This window comes from Leuresthes tenuis, unplaced genomic scaffold, assembly GCF_036924035.1.
Source record: "Leuresthes tenuis unplaced genomic scaffold, fLeuTen1.0.hap1 SCAF_3, whole genome shotgun sequence".
In the NCBI taxonomy this organism is placed as follows: Eukaryota; Metazoa; Chordata; class Actinopteri; order Atheriniformes; family Atherinopsidae; genus Leuresthes; species Leuresthes tenuis.
In genome coordinates this window covers 13,078,609-13,099,856 of record NW_027325357.1, presented here as the reverse complement: position 1 = coordinate 13,099,856, position 21,248 = coordinate 13,078,609, and the positions used below count along the sequence as shown (strand labels likewise).

The 21,248-nt window shown below is 36.6% G+C and overlaps 1 protein-coding gene across 12 annotated transcripts in view; it reads right to left on the bottom strand.

Annotated features, from left to right (window-relative positions):
• Positions 1 to 21,248, bottom strand: part of atp2b2 (ATPase plasma membrane Ca2+ transporting 2) — a 125,949-nt gene that overhangs the window by 16,306 nt on the left and 88,395 nt on the right. For 8 of the 12 annotated variants that reach the window (XM_072381883.1, XM_072381884.1, XM_072381886.1 and 5 more), the window contains 8 exons: positions 21,084 to 21,116; positions 19,026 to 19,118; positions 17,118 to 17,159; positions 14,847 to 15,011; positions 12,978 to 13,192; positions 12,189 to 12,431; positions 2,162 to 2,403; positions 177 to 411 (listed from right to left, as the gene is read on the bottom strand). In XM_072381883.1, the coding sequence (XP_072237984.1) occupies positions 177 to 411; positions 2,162 to 2,403; positions 12,189 to 12,431; positions 12,978 to 13,192; positions 14,847 to 15,011; positions 17,118 to 17,159; positions 19,026 to 19,118; positions 21,084 to 21,116 (1,268 nt within the window). The remainder of the gene's footprint in view (positions 1 to 176; positions 412 to 2,161; positions 2,404 to 12,188; positions 12,432 to 12,977; positions 13,193 to 14,846; positions 15,012 to 17,117; positions 17,160 to 19,025; positions 19,119 to 21,083; positions 21,117 to 21,248) is intronic. The other 4 variants (XM_072381890.1, XM_072381891.1, XM_072381888.1 and 1 more) reach the window with 3 other exon arrangements.

Genomic DNA, 21,248 nt, shown 5'->3' with positions numbered 1-21,248 from the left:
AAAATCTTGGAAATCTACAAAACTGTTTTCAATGAAAAGTTGCAAGGACTGACAAGTGAAACTGCTTCATCGTTACTATGAAGGCAGACCAGTGACAAAGCAGCCAGTAAATTATTTCATTGTCCTTTTTCCCAACATCCCCTCCATTCTTACCAACATTTGTCACACTCTCCTACCTCTGGTCTGACAGGGTCTTCAATTCCAACAACACAGATGGCAGTGAGGTCATTGAGGATGTTGTTCTCATCATCCCAGTTGGGCTCAGGGTTGCCGGGAAAGTCACGGTACCCCACACAGATGGTCCTCAGACCATCACACGCCATAGGCTCAATCACTTTCTTCACCATCTCATCCTTGTCACGTGGACGGAAAACCCTTGTCTCGCCGACTTCGTTCAAGACGTAGTTGCATCTGTAAAAAATGGGTTTGGTATAGGGTGGTCAGAATATAGTTCATCTAACAGGTTAAAACAACAACAAGAATAGTACAATCTTAAATGTCTCCTTAAATGTCCCCATATATACGTTTTTTGAACCTCTTGAAAAATAACAATGTCAATAAAATGTTTTTTTGTTTTTTTTATGTGTTCATGAACCAAATCAGAAATCAAAGTTAGGGCTGAAGATTTCTACTTATCTACTTTCTACCTTGGTGGTGAGAAACTAGTGAAATAAGAAACCTGTGAATCTGAAAATTCTGAGAAAGTTAGCACACTTAAGGTGGAAAAGACAGTAGAATAAAGAAAATAAAGCTACTTGGTGTCTTTTTGATGGATCTGCCATCAGAAGATGATCTGACATGTTTTGTCATGTTTTATTGCTGTGATGGCATGAAATCAGATCATGTACGCTTTAATGTCTGACACAATAATGGTAAACTGCAACATAGTTGGATTCAGATTATTCTGTGACATTGTAGCATCCCAACAAACATACCATAGGTTACTTAGAAAATTCAATCCACGAACAGCTTGGTTTTGCCATAAAACTAATTAAATCTGACACTGAGTATGAGCAGTCATGTTTGTCAGTTGGTAATTTTTTTTCCGTATGGATTTACTCTGTGTCCCGCTCTTGCTCTCAACTTCTGCACTCAAGCGGTGAGTCTCTGGGTACGTGAAATTGTTGCCACCTGCTGCCACATCACTACCCAGCCAACTGCTTCCCACATCTTGCCATAAATTAATTGAGTAAAAGCTGGTGCTGCTTCTCAGGGAAAAACCTAAGAGTCTCAAGTTCAGTGTGTACTGGTTAGCAACCCTGTCTTCACATTGTGAGCTAGAAAACCTTTCCACTTTAGCACAGAGGTTTAGCCACAGTAAGGCTTACAATACCAAAGGCTCATACTGTTGCCGTACCTTTCTAATATTTTGTAAAGCTGTGTCATTGTCATCTGCTGGTGGGGTCAGATTCACAGGTTCCAATTCACTGAATGAGGAAAAAGGTGTAGCATAATACTCGAGCCATTTTAAGGCCATGGATGGTTTTGTTGTGGGATAAATCTACCATTTCTAGGAACACTGATAAATTCTGTAATTCAATGTAATCCAAAAAAATGAATTCTTGCTTATTCGATTTTCTAATATCACTTCTCTGAGTCTTGAGATGAACATGAACTTAATCTCTACCTAACTTAAACATACACTGTCAGTGTATGTACAGCAATGCATCACTCTTGATACTGTGATGAAATGGTTCAGGAATTTCTGACAACTGACAAGCGAGTAGATCAAAAGCACAGCAGGAGCATTTCCTTATTTACTAAAGTACTCAAACTAAACGATATAAACATCTGATAAAAAGAAAATGGATTTCTCATTAACTGAATAAATTAGCACTCAAATGGAAAACAAACGTATGGTGGAGTGGCATATAATCAAATTCAACAGTAGTTCACTGTTTAAAAACGTCAAATGAACTGTACCTTGATTTTAGCACTTTTGTTACCTTTCGTGTGTTCGCTTGTTGTGTTTCATACGTGTTTCTATACATGTGTCATATCAGGGAAAATCTTCAGTTATTCAGTTTTATTTATTTAATCTAATTTTGTACATTCTGTTATCATAAAAGAGCATCCAATTATTTTGTTCTTACATTGGTAAAGAAAGATGTGTAACCTCCACCACTGAGAATTTAATTCTAACCAAAAAAACTAGACTCACTTTTTGAGAACAATCTCAGAGGCTCCCTTGCTGTACATGCGGAAGCTCCCATCAGGAAGTTTGATGACAGTGCTCATTGACTTCCTGACAGAGTTGAAGGTGTAGACTTTGTAAAGCTTCTCCTCAGGGATCTGGTTTCTTATTGGCTGGTAATCTCGCTTCAGGTCCAAAACCAATCCCAGCAGGCCGCACTCTGTCTTGTTGCCCACCTGCTTTGGCAGACCACCTTCCTTATCTGGGGGCTGGAGAGAGGCAGGGGAAAAGATTGTCTTTTCTATAGATGTTTTGCATAAAAAATGCTTTGTTTTCTTTTAAGAAAGAAATGTATCTCTTCAAAGATATTAGCAACAATATAAATATGCTGTATTATTTAAGATGATGCCAAATTTTCTTTTTTTATATTATAATATAAATCCTGCTTTGGAAACTTTAAAGACCTCAATTGAATATAATCTGAACTAATTACATACAGTATATATATATATAGTCTGTTCTGTTATCTATTTGATATTCTTTTTTCCATGATTGCAAACTCATATAACCTCACAAACCTCATATAAAACTTAAAATAGCCGCTAGTGATAATTAACCAGTGAGCAGGTGAAAGGGTTACTTTGTGTGGGAAGGCAGAAGATAAGACGGATGGAATCAAATTTGGATGTTCTTATTTCAGGCAAGCAGCTCAAGCTTTAACGATCTATAATTGTTTGTTTAGAATCATGCAATTATCTAGCTCATCAACACATCGGCCTATTAGAAACTATAGAAGGTAGCATGTGATACACCTATTTTCATAACAAATTACCCATTTCAGGTTTATTACTGTGTGTTAGGCATGCAGGTGATGTATTTTTTCTCAAACAAGCAAGCTGATGCTTATCTTCTCAATCAAGTGCTTATCCTTACAATTTCAGAAATGAAAGCACAATAGCTTTCAAGTAGACCTTTTTTTAAAAAAAGAAGACAAAACACTCCAAACCAGACAAATATTAATTTACTTTAAAAGAAAATCAAGCAAATATGATTTTGAAAACCTTGAATCAGAGACTTAGGGTTAGGTTTAGTCCTTTTTTATTTAACCCTTTTTGCTTGAATCTCAATAAAGAAAATTCAGACATCCATAAAACCTACAACAGTAGTGCAAAATGTAGAGTTTCTCTACATTTAAGACACGAAAAAACATTCTGCCTTTTATGGTGGATTGTGCTTTTATGGTGTGATACAGTATCTGTGCATGCAGCTGGTCAGGTGCTATAGTACACGTGCTCAGCTGTGTGCTTACTGTATGTTATAGTGTGTGAGCGTGGTCAGCTTGCTGAAGACTAAGCGTTACCATGGTAACACTGGGCAAAGCACACTTGGAAGATGAGACCTGGGAAATGAGAGGGTGCGCTCTCCACCACTTGGGGATTCTTACTCGCTGGCTCTGATTCTCTTGCAAGATTCGCACTCATCTCACTTCACACGTCCTCAAATCTTTTTTTCGTTTGTTGTGTCCCTGTTTATCTTTTCCCAAGAATTCTTTGTTAGTATTTTTCCCGAGCCTCACACCATTTAGAAACTCCATTTGGCCATATAACACATATAAATAGAAGTTATAAAGCCTATAGCAATATCTGCCACTGTGATAGAAAATTTAATTATTGTCGAGATCTCTCTGATAGACTAGCATCACAGTGACACTGATGGTCATACATCTGGACACAGAAGACGCACTCTGACAAGTATTCAGTTCTTACTGGTATCATTCATAACATTCCTCTTCACAGATTCACACATTCTCAAGCTGAAATCACAGTCTGGGGACGACGTGGGGATAAAAATGCTGATCAGTTTCACTTTTCAAATGTAGAAATAGTTTGCTAAGAAAATTCCTACTTCATACTCACACAATCTGGGTTAATAATACTCAAACTTACTCTAAAATAAAAGACAATTGCTCGTAGATGCTGATAAATGTTGTTAATAACTATTATGCCCTATTTGCTTCATTCAGGTTCCTATTAGCTGGCACTGAGCTGACATATCCTTCCAGGGATTTTGCCACATAGTACCTACAGTACGCTTGACACCTACATACAAACAAGTGAAGAACAGTTTGTCATGTACACTTTTTTCTCTTATACACACAGACACACACCAGCATTTACCACTGAACACAATGTTTCTACCTTGCTGCTAAGCAGACACCTTCAGTGTGTGCTATCTGCCCCAAAATAGATTTACTGCAGGTTTGCTGCTATGCGTCTAAACAAGCCTCTTACTGAGATTAGATTTAAAAGGATAGGTTGGCATTTTGACATTTTGTATTCTACATTATTGCTCGATGCTTTTCACTCAGCATCTGCAACAAAAAGTTGGGAAAGAGTTTGTGTCAAGGGTACAGTTATTCAAATAATAAGCTTGTTACCATGCCCCGTGTAAAAAGTGTTTTTTTCCACTTCCTAACAAGATTTTAATAGGGAATGCTAATACACTCTGCATTTGTTTGGGTGGACAGACATTATTAATACATATTTTTCATGTATTAAAGAAAATATTACATAATTGCTAAATGTTTTTGCCCCTGAGGTCTCTTTTTTTCAGTTAGTTAGAATTATATTTAGGGGGATTTTTGTCATAATCCAAATAAACATTTTAAGAGAATAATGTGAAAAAAATACACTTTTTCCAAGGTTAATTTGTGATTTGTGATTTTGGGCTACACAACAAAAAATTATCCAACACATGGTTGAGATCAACAATGTCAGCGTTTCCATTTCTGTTGCGTGTTTGCCGACTTCCTCAAAAGCTTAATTAATTTGTTGGGGAAGTGTATTTTTAATGATTGTTCTGACAGTTCAATATTATTAAAAATACACTAACTTGAACAGGGAATATCTATTAATATCAACTCAGCTAAAGTTTCCTTGTTACTTTAGATCTAATGGCTGAGAGCCAGGAATTACAGGTGAGAGGTTAGAAAGGCCTCTAAAATCTGATTATTCATTAAAACTCAATCAGACTTCTGGTCTATCTTCACCTAGTAATTGGACATATCTGGTTATTGTCCAGATGTGTGTCTCACAGACACAGACTAAAATATAAATACTTTATACTGAGTTTGTGGTAAATAACAGAATTAATGCCTTTTCCTAATGACCAGTGATTACATCAGGAAGACACTGCCTGTCATTGGCTAATGACAGGATGGAACAAATGGCCTCATCTGTTCTGTCTGGTGGTGTTAGGGATAATAGGCTCCCAGCCCATTATCAACATCAAGTTAAACCACTAAAACGTAAATGACAACACAGGATGTCTTGTAGCTTTAAATGATCATTTGGCGATAACCCTATCTTGCACAGAGGAGAACAGTAGCAACCACTTGGTAAAAAGTTATGACTGTATTTGAATTCAGTGTAATGGCTGCTTTTGCAGTTGACAAAATGAATGGTAAATACTTTCTGCTCAAAAGACTGTTTATGATCTAAATAGTGGCCATCTAAAACACACCATGGTATGAGGCAGAACTCCTGCCACAATGAAAATATTTAATAGAGAATCAAAGAGCCTGACAGCTGCTGCAATACCAAGGCAGGCGAAAGAGCAGTGAATAAAAAGGTAATGTACAGCCCCAAATGCTACTGCCATCTATTTCCAGAGATTCTGCAGAGGTTTAGCTTAACATGGGTCTCTGCACACAGGGGAAGTAACTGGCATGGAATGCCCAATGTTGGCACGACTAGGCTTCTGCTGGCACGTTCTGGTCTGGATGTGGCTTAGGACCAGCTGCCCTCTCCCTGGTCCTTGGGTGTTCCTGCAGGCAAGGACATATGCCAAAGGGATAGCTGGCAACTTTACTTCCTATTCCACCTGGGGCTCCCCTTAATCCATCCCTCCTGTTCCCGCCCCATCTTCTCACGTTTTCCCATTTCTTCTCATTTCTTTTTCTAGTCACTATAAGCTTTTACTTCTTCACATCCTCCATCCTACATATTTCTGGTGTTGCCTGTTCATTACCTTGCATTCCTCTCATTTCTTGTTTTGAATTAATTTTGTCTTACTCACTATCAATTTTTAGGTGGTCCACCTCCTTCGCCTTTTCCTCCCTCTTGTTTCCTTTCTGCCTGAAGAAGTGGATGATACTCCAACTCTACACATAACTGTAACAGCCAACTGGGCTTAGGCCTTAGAGGCATGCTGAAGGGCAGTAATACAGTCTTCCAGTCCATGATGAGGACACTTGTCATGTGACTGTTGTTTTCTTGTGTCTCTTCTTCCATCCTTTTTTTTTTTGCTCTATATCTGGCTTTGCTTCCCACTGCATCTTTACAATTAACACCCTTTTCTAATAGCTTTCAGCTTTCATCTTCTTTTACCTTCAAGTATCCTTATAAAAACATAAAACACAAAGAAAACCAATAAGCTTCTTATTTAAACATTGTGTCCAAAACACATTTTAACCCTACTCCTAATTGCAACAGACCATTTAAGACGTTGAACACAATACTCTTACTATTAATTAGCGTTTGTCTGGAAATGCTATTTTCCTTTACACCTAACATAAAATACCATATAAACGCCATAAAATGCCAATCAAGTCGAACATCGATGTCACAGTACAATACAGTGAATTTACCATCACTTCAGTTACGCCTTCACTTGCATTCTACTCTTTTATGTCTAATTGAGTACTTCAAATCAACTTAAACATGATTGATGAAAACACGACAGATGAGGAGAGGAGAGAAGATAAGAAAAGAAAACAGTCTTTACTATGGGCGCCTATGTCCTCTTAATCTTCTAATACAAATGGGAAACTGGGTGCTTCAAACTAAAGACATCTCATCTCCTCTATCTCCCCTCCTCAAGCATTGCTGAACAAAGGCGAGGCAGTCATTTTAATTACAAACTATAAATTACTGATTGTAAATCAACATAATCATGTCACATCAACTAATCGTAGTTCTTTTATCTTTTACCATGCAAAATATTCATTTGAACCAGTTTTGAAACACATAATGAACACCTCAAAACATTGATTCCATAAAAAATAAATAAAAAAAATATCATGTTTATTTCTGAGCTCATGCCATTTGCATGTATGGGAGTGTTGTCTACTTTTCTCTTTCCTGACCGGAAAAATGACCTGAGCATGTGGTTGAAACTACATGAATCAGCGCTCCAAGGACATTCACACAGCCATGCTAAACACACACCACTGAGCTGTGAGAACACACACCTGTGGTCTGAATACTTCCAACAGTGTCCGAACGGCTGATATGACAGATGTGTGTATGAGTGATTTGTGTCCGCTAATGTACAACATCTTTACACCTACTCTCATCTACTCTCAGCTCTCCTGTGTGTTACTGTTTTATCATGGCACATAAATAATTAACAAATGAAGACCAAGAAGATGGAGGGGAAAAAAAGAAAATCAAAGCACAGCTAAGTCTCCGGAGGATACTGGGACCACGAGGAATGATGCATGAGCAGTCCAAATGATGCTGGTAGATTGACGTCACTGAATGCTGTTCACAATTCCTGCTGTATCAAATTTGAGTGCAAGAGACATCCAAGGCTGACTAGTATGTTCAGATTCTATTTGTGTGCTCACTTTTATATTTGTGTTCACATGCTATTAAGAAATTAATATGTCAATGTTGACATGCACATGGATGGTGTATGTCTGTACAAGTACATGTACGGTATGTGAATTTATTGTATATTTACTGTGTATCTAATCTATAATACTGTTTGGCTTCACTGTGTAAACGTGTGTAAATTTCTCCCTTGAGGATGAGGCTCCTCCGCTTGGTACTGTAGTATGCATGTGTGGAGAGAAGTGGTAGAGATAGCAGTGACTGTAGTATGTAGCCAAAGAGCACTTGAGGGATTGATATGGGTATCAAAGCCAGCCTCTTTGCCTTTGTGTCTTTGTGTTGTGACCATGAAAGACTTCCATTGCCATCCTGGCCTCCCATAGGATTGGCCTGTTATATAAGAACACACCAGCTAGCATAATGCAGGGTTGGAGCGATGCTGCGGGAGTCGAGGTGTCTGGATGAGGGAAAGCGGGATGGTCTGAATATCCTCTCAAATTTCTTTTCTGCATCCAGATCCCCGAGTTCCATAATTAATCTGCCATACTCAATCTTACTTTGCCTTTGTAACTTTTCTTCATTCTGTATGTTCTGAATATCGCATTTCTATTACATGTAAATTGTTCCTTTAAAACTCAATACTGGTAACAGTTTTGTCAATAAACTAATGTATACATATGACAACTACTATGACTAATAATGACAAATAATGATAATAATAATAATAAAGAGAAGAAGAAGAAGAAGAAGAAGGAATAATAATTGTTATCCATCCATCCATCAGAACAAATCATCCTGTTGTAAAAAATGTACACTAACTGAGCAAAAAAAAGTCCCTATCTAGCCTGAATAGGGCAAAAACTATCAGTTAGTGCCTCCCATTGGAATAGTATTGTTGTGTTTCAGCGGGCAAGTTATTTGACTCTAAGCGATGCAGTGAGAAGCTTCTCATTCCTTAAACAACCATGTTAAAAGACACATTGTGAGGTCATAGAAAACATGTTAGTCTGTTTCAGAGAACCATATTATTGGTCTGCATCAAGCAAACAAAACAGCTAAGGAAATTGCTGAAGCCACAAAAACTGGTTTAAGAATTGTCCAATGAATTATTGAAAGATAGTGTTGAAATATCTTCTTAGGAGAAGATATTGTGGTTCCAAGGAAATCTCGAATGATAATGACTGGAGGTTAGGCCCGTCACAATTAACAATCAAATCCAACAGTTCAATTATCAGAGCAATTATGATAATTGTTGCATAATCATCGTAATCGTCTTCATTCATCTGTTTGTAAACAGCCGAGTGAAAGTGACAAAAATGTAATATTTCCATGTTTTCTTCCATTTCAGAGCTGACTGACAAATAGAGTTAACACCCTTCTAATGATGTTGTCTCATTGGATGCTTGTCCTCTGTTGTGGACGAGGAATATATGCCATGTGCAAAGGATAAATCACGCAGTTAATTGTTAAATCATGACATCATTTTTACATATGGTTTGGTCACCACAGAATCCAGACCTTAACCTCATTAATAATCTTTGGGAAGTGCTGAAGCAGACTTTATGCAGGGGTCTGACTCTTCCCATCATCATTAAAAGATATTTCTGAGAACTTAATGCAACTCTGAATGAAATGAATGTTGTGACATTGCATAATTGAAGTGACTGCTGGTTGAAAAGCCCCAACAGATAAATAGATAGCAATGTATGTGCACCCTCACAATCACATTTGCACCAGTAACTCAATGTCAATCCCTAATTCAACAAACATGCATGTCTTTGGACTGTGGGTAGAATCCAGAGCACCAGGAAAAACCTCAGGCATGTAAAGGAAGACCATGCAAATTTTTCACAAACTTGCACGATGACGGAACTAACCACAGCAGCGCGATGCGACTACAAGCTGAAATCAGTAACAATGAATAAACTTTCTAAAAACAGATTTTTGTAAGACAAGAAAAAAGCTCTACTTGGACCAGTTGTTTTTTTAAATTTAGATCCCACACATTCCATAATCCCAGAATGTTCAGTTGTTTACAGAAAAGTTCACCATGCATTTGTGTAAAAAAGTTTATTTTAAAAATTATGTTTTGTCAGAATACATTTCAGTTTAGAACTACTATACTATACATAAATAATGCTAATTTCACTGCAGATTAAAATCTGTCAGTGTATCAACAATCTACATTATATGTGTAGTAAACTGTATTTTTGTACATATGTTGCTTGTATCTACAGTATATGTGTGGAAGACCTGGAATATGCACAGATAAATGTTTTGTATGTATATCAATGTGAAATAACAATGGTAATTTTTATCATAAAGATAACTATAACCAATGATACGTAGCTACAACATATTATAATTTCTTTTTTGGAGGAGTTTCTCTGTTCTGGTCATGCTGTGCTTACACATGCTGAAGTGGAGTGCCTGGGGCAAGGAGAGCAGCAGTAAAGAAGTGTAGATGAGTATAGATGACAGAGCTACATCAGTGACAGATGTAAAATTGATCAAGTCAAACAGAATGTGATAAAGAGGCATTAGGGTTAGCTTTTAGTTCCCAAAAGAGACATAAAATCCTTAAATACTATGTGCACTTCCATGGACTGACATTTGCATATGAATGTAAGGCTTGTTTAGATGTGCAGTCTGATGCAAAAATGTGTGACAAGATGTAATACTGTTAAAGAACATCTAATATTCTATCTTTTTGAAGCAATCACAGTTTTAATTAACTTTTAAGTGTTTATAAACTTACATCCTATTCTGAATGTATGTCAATCTATCTACATCTAGCAAAATAATCAAAAATTGGTAGGTTCTGTACACAAAGTATTCAATTCACAAAAAGTATTATTTTTTGGTAATTTTATATATATGAATATTTTATGTATATAATTTGAAGCATTAAGTTCTATCAAAGCCAACTGTCGCTGCAAACTATATTTAAACGAAGTATAGGCAATATTATGTGTTCTTTTTTGGATTCAGGTTGATTTCTCACACGCAAAACTGCTTGGATTCCTTTTAAACTGTTTTGAACAAAAGTCAGACAATAGGTCCAGGCAAATGCAGTGCCATCTGTCGGAATACACTACCTCAATATGCAGCAATTACAGTACTTGAGTTTGTTCATCTAAAGAGTGAAGAAGTTGCAACGTGTGTGGCATGCAGATGGAATTTGATTTAGATATACAATGTACATTGTTGAAAATATTAAAAACATACATATGAGCAAATTATCTATAAAGTAATGTACATGGACATAAAAATTGCTGCACAACCTATCATTAAGGCTGGGACACATAATTGAGATAATTGTACACTAGGATTAAGTGAATACCGTGCAGAAGATACAATGCATCTACTCTCTGTGAAAGAAACCAAAGTTGAAAGGAGTGTAGACTAAAATATGTCACCCATTGTAAGAAATCCGATGACCAACATGCAGTTTGCACCAAAACAACAATTTTGCCTTGAGGGGTAGGAAGTTAAATCTGTGGGAGCCTTGGATCACAGATGTCCCCCCTGCTCAGCTCACTCCCGTGCAAGTCTCATAAAGACATTTGTTAGCTGCTCGGCCATCAATGAATGGACTCTACAGGAGTTTACAAGGTTGATCACACATGCACAGGCACAACTTGCATGTGTGTGTCTGTGTGTTTGAGTACACAGGTGAGTACACATGGTCATGCCAGGGAAAGGATTACTCAGACATGTTATCCTAACAGGCTGAAGACATCCTGATCTTGGCATTATTTAATTTTGGAACATGTGCTCAAGTAAGCACTTTATTAAAGAAACAATGTTTCAGACCTTTAGTCTGAACATGTATGCATGCAATCAGGTTTACGATTCTGTGATTAAAAAAACATGTAACAGACTTTGAATGATTCTGCATGTCCATATATCTGTTTCTTATTGCAAGCAGGTCTAATTGGCATAGAGAAAATCTCTGTCGACTGTCTTCACTGTAAACAAGAAACCATCTCCAGCACTTAGACAGATTGGATTCAATTACAGTCTGCTACGCTCTGAATATCAGATAAGACAAAATTACACAACCGTTCTCAAGGTGACAAGTTGAGTGAATGCCTGATGAATCTAAAGCAGCAGCCAAGGACACTGCCTGCTCTGCCAAAAAGAAAGCACTGCAGACCTGTCTCACGGTTTCGAAGATGCTGTCATCATACGGTTTTACAGCTGACACAGAGTAAGTTGATATCCATGCAGCCTTTCCAATATGTTAAAGTTATTAGACTTTAAAAACAATAGAATATAAATGTCAAGAATCATAAAAATGCCAAACTTACATTAAACTTATAAATTGATGGAGTGCGGATTTAAAAAAACAAAACAAAAAGAAAGTGACAAATAACTGAAAATGTAAGAGAAGGTCAGGATTACAGTCAAAACAGCTACAATTACAGATAGCTTACCAGTATTTTTGTAGTATAGGCGCTGTTGATAGCAATAGCATTGACCAGTAAGTCCAGCGATTTGGGTGGTAGTACTCCAGGTTCTGGAATTTCTTTGTAGTGCACATCTCCAATGTAACACTGCACAGCTGTCATGCGGTTGGTGGTTAGCGTGCCTGTCTTGTCAGAGCAGATGGCTGTTGCATTACCCATTGTTTCACATGCATCCAGATGACGCACAAGGTTGTTGTCTTTCATCATTTTCTGTTGGTCACAAATATGTGTGCATTTGAAAACATTTGAAAACATTTCACCTACTGAATTGACGCCTACGACAGCCATCAGATAGTTTTGCACTGCTTTAAATTCACTGGTGATAATTACTACAGTGCTGTAGGTCATGAAAGATAAGGGAACACCATATGTGTCTGTACTTGTCTGGTACATTTCAACATTAAATTCAAATGAATAAAAAACGCACAAGAGACATTATGAATAACATTTCTTTTTTTTTTATATTGTGAGTCATATGTTTTGACATGGTACAAGAATTTATTGCACTGAGTCCTGATGTATAACTATAAATTGCAGCTCTGGAACAGATTCACACATTTTCACACAGAAAGTCACATGAATATACCCCCAAAATACTGACATAACAAAAGCTCAAATGAAAAATGTGGGACTATTTCTCATCTTAAAATCAATAGATGTAATATTCCCTGCTTCAACAATGTGTTCGATTATGTTTTAAGATATATGGTCATCAGCTAATCAGCTTCAAAATCTATGCTGTTTTTTCTTTCTGACCTTGACAGAATATGCCAGGGAGATGGTGACAGCCAGCGGCAACCCCTCTGGCACGGCCACCACCAGCACAGTCACACCAATGATGAAGAACTTGACAAAGTACTGGATGTAGATAGGAGTACACTCTGGCATCCAAGGGCGCTTCTTCATCACAAAGTTGTCAATGGCAAAATACAGGACAAGGATGATGACTGTAACGGCCGACATGAGCAAACCTAAAAGATGTACAGAAGGTGTCAGCAGAGGAGAGGAGTGTTGAGAGTGCAACACTGGAAGAGGCCTTACATTCTTGATATGCTCTTGCTTAATGAATATTCAATGGTGAGTGATTAAAGTACTTTTTTGTCACAATATTGTTCTTGTAGGGGAATTTAACATCTTAGCAGTGTTGCGATACAGTCATATAAGTAATTATTAAAACATACTACAAGATTCATGTGTTTTGGTGAGGGAGAAAATAGCCTCTAAAAGAAAACCAGAGCATACAACCAAGGAGAGCCTTTAAAATTTCCACAGACAGGCCACAGAACAGTTCAACTCAGAGCCATGTTGTTGTGAGGCAACAGCAGTAACCTCAAAGCTGCCTTAATTGATCTTCTTGACAGTTTAACTTCTCAAGCATGCCTATAATTAAGTAGGACTGCTTCAAACTGGGTTTTTTACATGCAACAAGTCATTTATATTACTTACACAAATTGAATGGTTATATTGAATAAAACCATTTATTATGTTATTAGGTACTCTTGTGCTTTTGTTCCAATTACATGTTGAAGTATTGAAAGGTTTTTAAGAGATAGACAACATGTAAACACATTTATTTTGAAGATGTTATCTCTCATTGAACAGAAGTAATTAATCCTCACGAAAAAATTATAAGAACGTACAATGTTACTTTATAAATGTTGAATCAACACAATAAATGTTGTCAACAAGTCTTTACTGCAGTAGGGAAAAAATATTTGATTTCAATTCATTAGATTGAATGCGTACCTTTGTCTGCATTAGTGATTTCACAAATAACAGAAGAATGGATGGGGTTGGCATGACAAACTCTGTACCAATAGTTGAATAAAAGTTACTGTATTAGGACTGTGCAATGCTATGCAAACAAAATTAATTGTATTATTTTGTTTGAATGGCAACAATATTTCAGTGTTATTTAAGTGTCAGAGAGGAACAGACCAGGTGAGGCTTTTTAGGACCAACAGGCTCTAAGTAGTATCAGTGTGCACTGATTCTGCAGGAATACCATATGATCTCACAGTGCTGCGTGTATGCTAATCAGCTCGTGGGACTTCATTGTTCTGACACCATGTCCCCATTCTATCACTCAGGACAAAACTCTGATATAACAGCACTTTCGAAAAACAAGGACTTTTTTCAAATCTTTCAAATGAAAATATGTTCGATGGTAATCCTGATGTGTTGCTGCTGAGAGGACAACCACTGTGAGGGATATTGGCAGAGAGACATCTTTTACTTAAAAATGCTTGCATTTACAGATTTAGTGCACTTGAAGTCAACCCATTGCCATCATTGCCATTCAAATTACAATTCAAACAACTGATTAAGCACCATGATCATAAAATGAAAGATCAAAGGCTGCATTACAGAATCTAAGTGTTGTCACGGCAATGATTTATCAAGTCCCTGAAGGGCACGTCAATAAGAAAAATAGAGTGAACAGGTTTTAAGATTCAGACATCTTAACTTTCTTTGTAACTGCTTTGATTGCTTCAAGCAACTACAAAGTAGACCCTCTGAGTACAACACATTTTTGTGATGGACAGGTTGATGGTTCAGTACCTTGTGTTCGTTGATTTTCTGCCTGACTGAGTGATGGATTTGTCTGTGTGCAATTTGCTGTACCTGCTTTGCCAATCTGGACAGCCAGTTTGGTCAGCTTCCCTTGCAGCACAGACTTCTCTTTCTTTGGAGCGGACACTTTCTTCTTCTCTTTCTCATCTGCCTCTCCACCTTCAGCACTCTTGAGAGGCTGCATTTCCATGGCAGCTGCTCCATCCTGCTTCTTAACTATAAACATAAGAGGAAAAAAAAAGAAAAAAGACAAAAAAAAAAAACAAGACACGGTGTTAATAATGGAGATAAAAACCTATGAAAAGATAGAGCAGGGGACGCTCAGGTGTGATTCTTGCTCTAGTATGTTCAGTATTGAAAGAGAAATTAGATTTAAAACCAGCAGAAGAGAAATATAACATCCCATGAAGACATGTGAATCAAATGTATATTTTGAGGTACGATGAGCAGTTGAAGAGGATAAATACAATGAAAGCTTATACTTAACTTAACTCATATAAAATATTTAATAAATAAAGTAATTTTATGAATACATTATTATACATTTATTGAAAAGAATAATCTCTTTAGAGAATATGCTGAAATACATAAATGGGTGTCACACAGAAATTAAATTAGTCCATATAATTAATTTAGAAAAAAAAACACATTTTGCCATATCTACATTACTGACAGTATTCATACTGTTTCTTCTCACAGAGGAATTGATATTCTATCTACTTTATACGATATGAGGTGTTTTATGGTGTGGAAAATACAAGGTCTTCTGTAAAAAATATTGTTCAGGCAGTAAAACCAGTTCTCAATTACTTCATCGTGTATCTATCTCTATCTCACTCTGACACAAGCGCACACACACACACGCTGAGACACACAGTCACACACATTCACTGCTTCTCTGTTAATGTGACCCATTATCAAGAAATATTTCAGTCTAGTTTTCTAATCACAATGAGGCATGCGTTTGATGATCATGAAAAACCTTTTAATGTTGAACATTTCTCATACTCTATGCTGTGCATTTAGTTTTTCCACCCCCAGGACACAAGACAGGCTTTTTTCAATATGTATCCAGCTGTTTTTGAGCAGATGAGCAATGCTTGATATTCAAACACATTAGTTTATTCTCTGAAGGAGACGGTTTCTTATATATTCTGGCAATGTTGATCTTGATCAGAATCACCATAATACAACCTTGGCTTCTACTGTAATCACTATGATTGTCAATTCATTTTTGCCCCCTGCTTAGGTGACACTGACTATTTCACTGCTTTATTTCACCTGACCATATGTTGTAAGAAAGGATAGGTTTTCTGATACGACATGATTGGTTAAGCTTACACAGCCTTGTGTACCTGTTGACTTTCTGTTTAAACTTGTTGTAGATACTTGTGATGAATCATTAATTAATTCAAACAAAGAGTATGTATCTATATACATACCCTACAGATATATAGATACATACACAGATACATATGCATCTGTTCATCTGTGTGACATCTGTATGAGAGATACATATGTATCTGTGTATGTATCTCTCATGATTAAATTGTATTTGAATAAAAAGAAAAAGAGTTTTAGTCTATGAGACAAATGGCAACCTGGTTTGAGTATTTTTCATTTAATACCAGAAATAAAAATAAACCTTAGTTACAACCTTTGTTACAGGACACCAAAAACATGTTACAGACTGTCTTTTATACCACACAAATTAAGTTGGATTTCGAGAGGCAAAAATCATGTGAACAGGGGAAAAAATGTAAATATCATAAGAAGAGTGCTCAGAAAACAGTATTGGATGTTTTTGGAGAAGAGGCAAGTGTAAGATGAGTGAGGTGGATGCAGAATAGCGGAGGGAAAGGTTGCTGTTCTGTTAGAAAGAACAAGATGAGCAAACAACAAAACAAGAACAACAGACCACAGACAACACATCAGTGGCAAACATTAAGAAAGTAAAACAGAGGAATTTTCTAACCTAATGAGAAAGTGGTCAAAACCTGGGTCAAAAAATCCAATTTCCTCCTCATCCACAAAGTCTGAAAATTACTTTAGCGAGTGATGGACTCCGAAGTCTTTACAATCTACTCTGAATTAGCACAACATAGTCCCTGTAGAGAGAGTGTGCTATCAAGAACAATGTGAACTGAAATAGATAAAGCCTGGTAGCATGGGATTTTCCACCTGCTGTTGACCCAGAGCTTATACCACAAACCATAAAAGGCAAATAAATAAATAAAGAAATAATAAAGAAATGAGAGGAGGAAGAAGGAGGTGGGAGAGAGGAGTCAGGGGAGGAGAGAGTGAAACATATGGTTTGGTTACCTTTTATCTGGTTGCTCTCCATATTGCCATCTTGCATTTTACCTATGATGAAGACATACAAGACAATAACAACAAAAATAACCAAGGCAGACAAGTCAACAAACCATCCCCACAGAGACAGCACAAAATGTGAGAACCAAAAATTACATACAGGGAGACAGGAAAATGACTTTTAATACAACATCTTTGTGACAGTCACATAGAAAGGCTTGTGATCCATAAGTGATGTTATGTAACAGGTAGCTGCATCCACTCACAAGGAGTTAAAAAAATGTGTTTTAATCCAGTGAAGTGCTGATTTATCTGTAGTTAAACTGAAATATGCTAACATTGAATTGTTTTTATTTTAGAACATGATAATCAGGTAATAAAAATCCATAAGTCTATTTGTAATTAAAAAATATTTACAAAAATATACTGAATGTGATAGAATGTTATTTTTAAAGTTAAAAAAATTCACATTATCTGCTGACGTCCTCTACTTGATAACAGCAGTAACTCAACAAACATAGCTAACATTGAGTCAAATGATCAGGTTATAAAATGAGGTATAAAACAAACACTAGAGAGAGCGTCACACTGAACACTAACATTGAGAGAGTGTACACCACAAATACACACAGTACACACAAACATTAGACAGCATGCATATAAGGAAAGTTCAGAAAACACATGCAAGATCATACACTCAGAGGGAAGCAGATTGGAGATGTGAACAACACACAGAGAAAGAGTGCCTGAAGGAAAAGCCTCCCACATGGTGAAGTTACATAAGAACAACTGAAGGAATGTTGAAAGATCAATACAAGGACAATAAGTTTATCATGAAGTTGGCTCAAAGGAAGTGAGCTTAATCAAAATGAGCTGTTAAGTCAAACAACAATTAACTTATGGATAGTCTTATAGAGCTGGTGTGAACCTTGTCAGAAAGTAAAATGTACACTTGATCATTCTTTAAAAAATCTGGATAAAGATAAAACTAAAGTCTAAAGTCAGAATGTACTGTATAAAAAGAGTTGGAAAATATTTAGTATTAAAGAAAATATTCATTTCAGATTGTGTTGAGTTCATTGTTTTTATTCTTTTTTTTCTTTTTTTGTCTGTTGGTGGTAGGAAGACCAGAAATAAGACAAAATCTGTATTTCAAAGCTGTGAACACAAAGGTCATTGTGAATGTTAATCAAGTAGAGCTGAGGACCAGCAAACCAGAGCAGAATCATTCCGTCACCTCTTCCACATTAGCCAGTTCCCTGGTGTTATAATAAAGCTGAAAATGACAAATCTCTGTGTTCCAGCCCAGGACAGCACAAGGTCATCATTAAAGTGCAAATTCTGCTCCTGCAATCTTAACTACAAACACTCTGGGGCTACACTATGAGGAGATAAAGATTAAAGAGAACCCCATCTAAAAATGAAAGAAGTTTGTCCTTTCTGTGCGAGGACACCTAACAGTAAGAGGTGGTCCTATATAAGGAATTTGCCACCACAGATCTTCGAATGGCTAATATCTACTCACGCATCTAAATGATTAAAATAACAAAAAGTATTTGTTTTAATCAGTTTTATCATAAAGGCTAAAATGTACAGGTTGTTTCTACTTTTTAACTGACATTATCAAAAGTTTATTTCCTTTAGTTTTAAATTCAATACATATGTTTTCATGACAGTACCATACAAAGCATTGCAAGACAGAATAAAGACAAGAACAAAAAAACACAAGACTAATTTCTACAACTACAACAGGCATGCACTGACAGCATGGGTACAAAAAGGTTCCAAACAACTGAGGGCAGATCTAAGCAGAAAGTGTGCACCCATGGTGAAAAGGGAGTTGGAGAATGGAGAAGGTAGAAGGTGTCAAAAGTCACAACAGAGAGAGGTCAGAGATCAGACGTGTTGTCAACCTACCATTAATTAGGCTGGCACTGCCAGGGGCATTAATGCCTGCAGCCCCATCCGTGGCAATAGTTGCAATGGGGTGGATAGGAGGATGGGAGCAATCTAGCCAGTAACAATGAGGGTCGAACATGAATGAACAAAAACACACGCCCCAACAAACGTCACGCCAAACCAAGTGCACACACAAGACAGTGAACAGAAATAACATGGTTATAGCACATAAAGAAGATTCAGCATAATGTGCAAACCTCATGTGTAGAGTGTATGATCAGTGTGGATTATAAACCTATGCATTTGTAAGTGCAAGCACTGTAACTGTATCTCTAATAAATGCAATCTATTCTAAGTAAGAGGCTTAGGTGAATGTCAATAAACAAACAATTGCAACAGTGACAGCAGGCATGAAGCATGAAATCTGAAGACAACTTAAAATAAAGTTTCATTACAAGTAAAAATAATCTACATTTAAAAAATAAGCCTATTGCCAGATCATTTAAGATACCAGTATACTGTCTGTTTCTGTACAATATGTATGTTTAACAGCAATACATTTCACCTCAGTTCTGACTGTGAATCATTCCAACCATGTTATTCATGTAATGTCTTTCAGCACTGCAAAATCATAATTTCATTTGTTGCATGAGCATTCTGAAATTAAAATACCCCACTGAAAAATAAATAAAACATAAGAGGCAGCAAATTATTTCCCAGGGAAATACACATGTGCTTACCGGTTAACTGAAGAGGATAATGAATCGTAATAGTGTAGATAATAGAAGGTGTTAAATGTTTTGACACGGTCCTCTTTTTATACTAATTACTGTTTGTAAAACCTGGAATGGATCTAAGATTTCTTTTTTTTCATGCGGTTGGACAACAATGACAGAAATAATGATTCCTGGGAAAAGGAACTTGTCATTGGAGGATCAATAACAGTATTTTTATATTTTCATTTTCTATGTCCACATAAACACTGACTTAAAAACATTTTGAAGTGTTATAAGTTTTATTAGAATTCTACTTTACATATCTGCTAAGCAATAGCTTGATTTAATAACTGAGCAATTTTGGTCTCAAATTTTTGTTATGTTGGCAGTAAAGAGTAGACATTTATTCACCAGATTAATCCAACACTTTGCAAATAAGATCCTTTAATTGTCTCAGCTGTGTATAAATAACCCTAAGAAGAAGTATTCAGGATTTAGTGTCAATACAACTTTTGTTTTATTAATTTCTAAGTGTACTAAACCAGCCATACATGTGGTACTTAGTGAGTGAAAGCAAATGTTAGGTAATGTTTAAAGAGCTTTTCAGAAGATGAAAATTTAAAGTGAATTTGTTTATGATCATGTTTGCTATTGTGAAGCTGCAACTGGTTGATCACTTGGGATTACTGCCTCTAGTTTGTTCAGTCTGATCAGTAAAATCTGAAAAAGTAATGAATCTTTTAAACTGTTCAACAGCAAAAATTGCAGTTGATGACCAAGATCACATAGTATTTATTAGTTTTCAGGTCAGATAACAAACTTTAAGTTTACTTCTTCTAACAAATCTGACACAGCTGTAAAAAAAACAACAAGAAAGCTTCCATGTTATCTGCTTTCCGAAACAACAATAATGTTATATGTAGGCTACAAACTGATAAGAAAGATTTAAATTTGTATACATCGTAAAAAGTTTCTATTGTCAACTCTCTTCTCCTGATACATGTGTTGTACACCTGCAAAGCTGTCACACTCATGTCAATGTTCTGTAACAGAGCAATGAGACAGGTGTGAGAACCTGCTGAAACAGGGCTGATGTTGGATGTGAGCCAGTTGGTTTGATGAGTGCACTACCCGTTATAGAGGGAGGGCAGTTATGAGCAGTGAAACATGTCACCTGTCAACACTTAAAAAGATGCAGTATTGTAATTGTGACGCTTCTCTTTTTAAGTGATGAGTTAAACTGGTGCAAGGATGCTTGGCTTCGGAAAACAGAGGAATTATCAAGGTGATTTATTGGGAATCAGTAGAGGTCAAAAGGATCAAGTACAACTCCCAGGGTCAGAGAAAGATGATACTCTACCTGTGTTCTGGTGTCCGTCTTCCATTGCCTCTCCTTCAAGGTGAATTTGGAACAATAAGAGAGTAAGGACAATGATGCACCTCAACCCACAAAACCTGGATACTGCGGCTCACAACTGAACCACCAATATTCATCATCTCATATCGTATTCATACACTTTCAGCT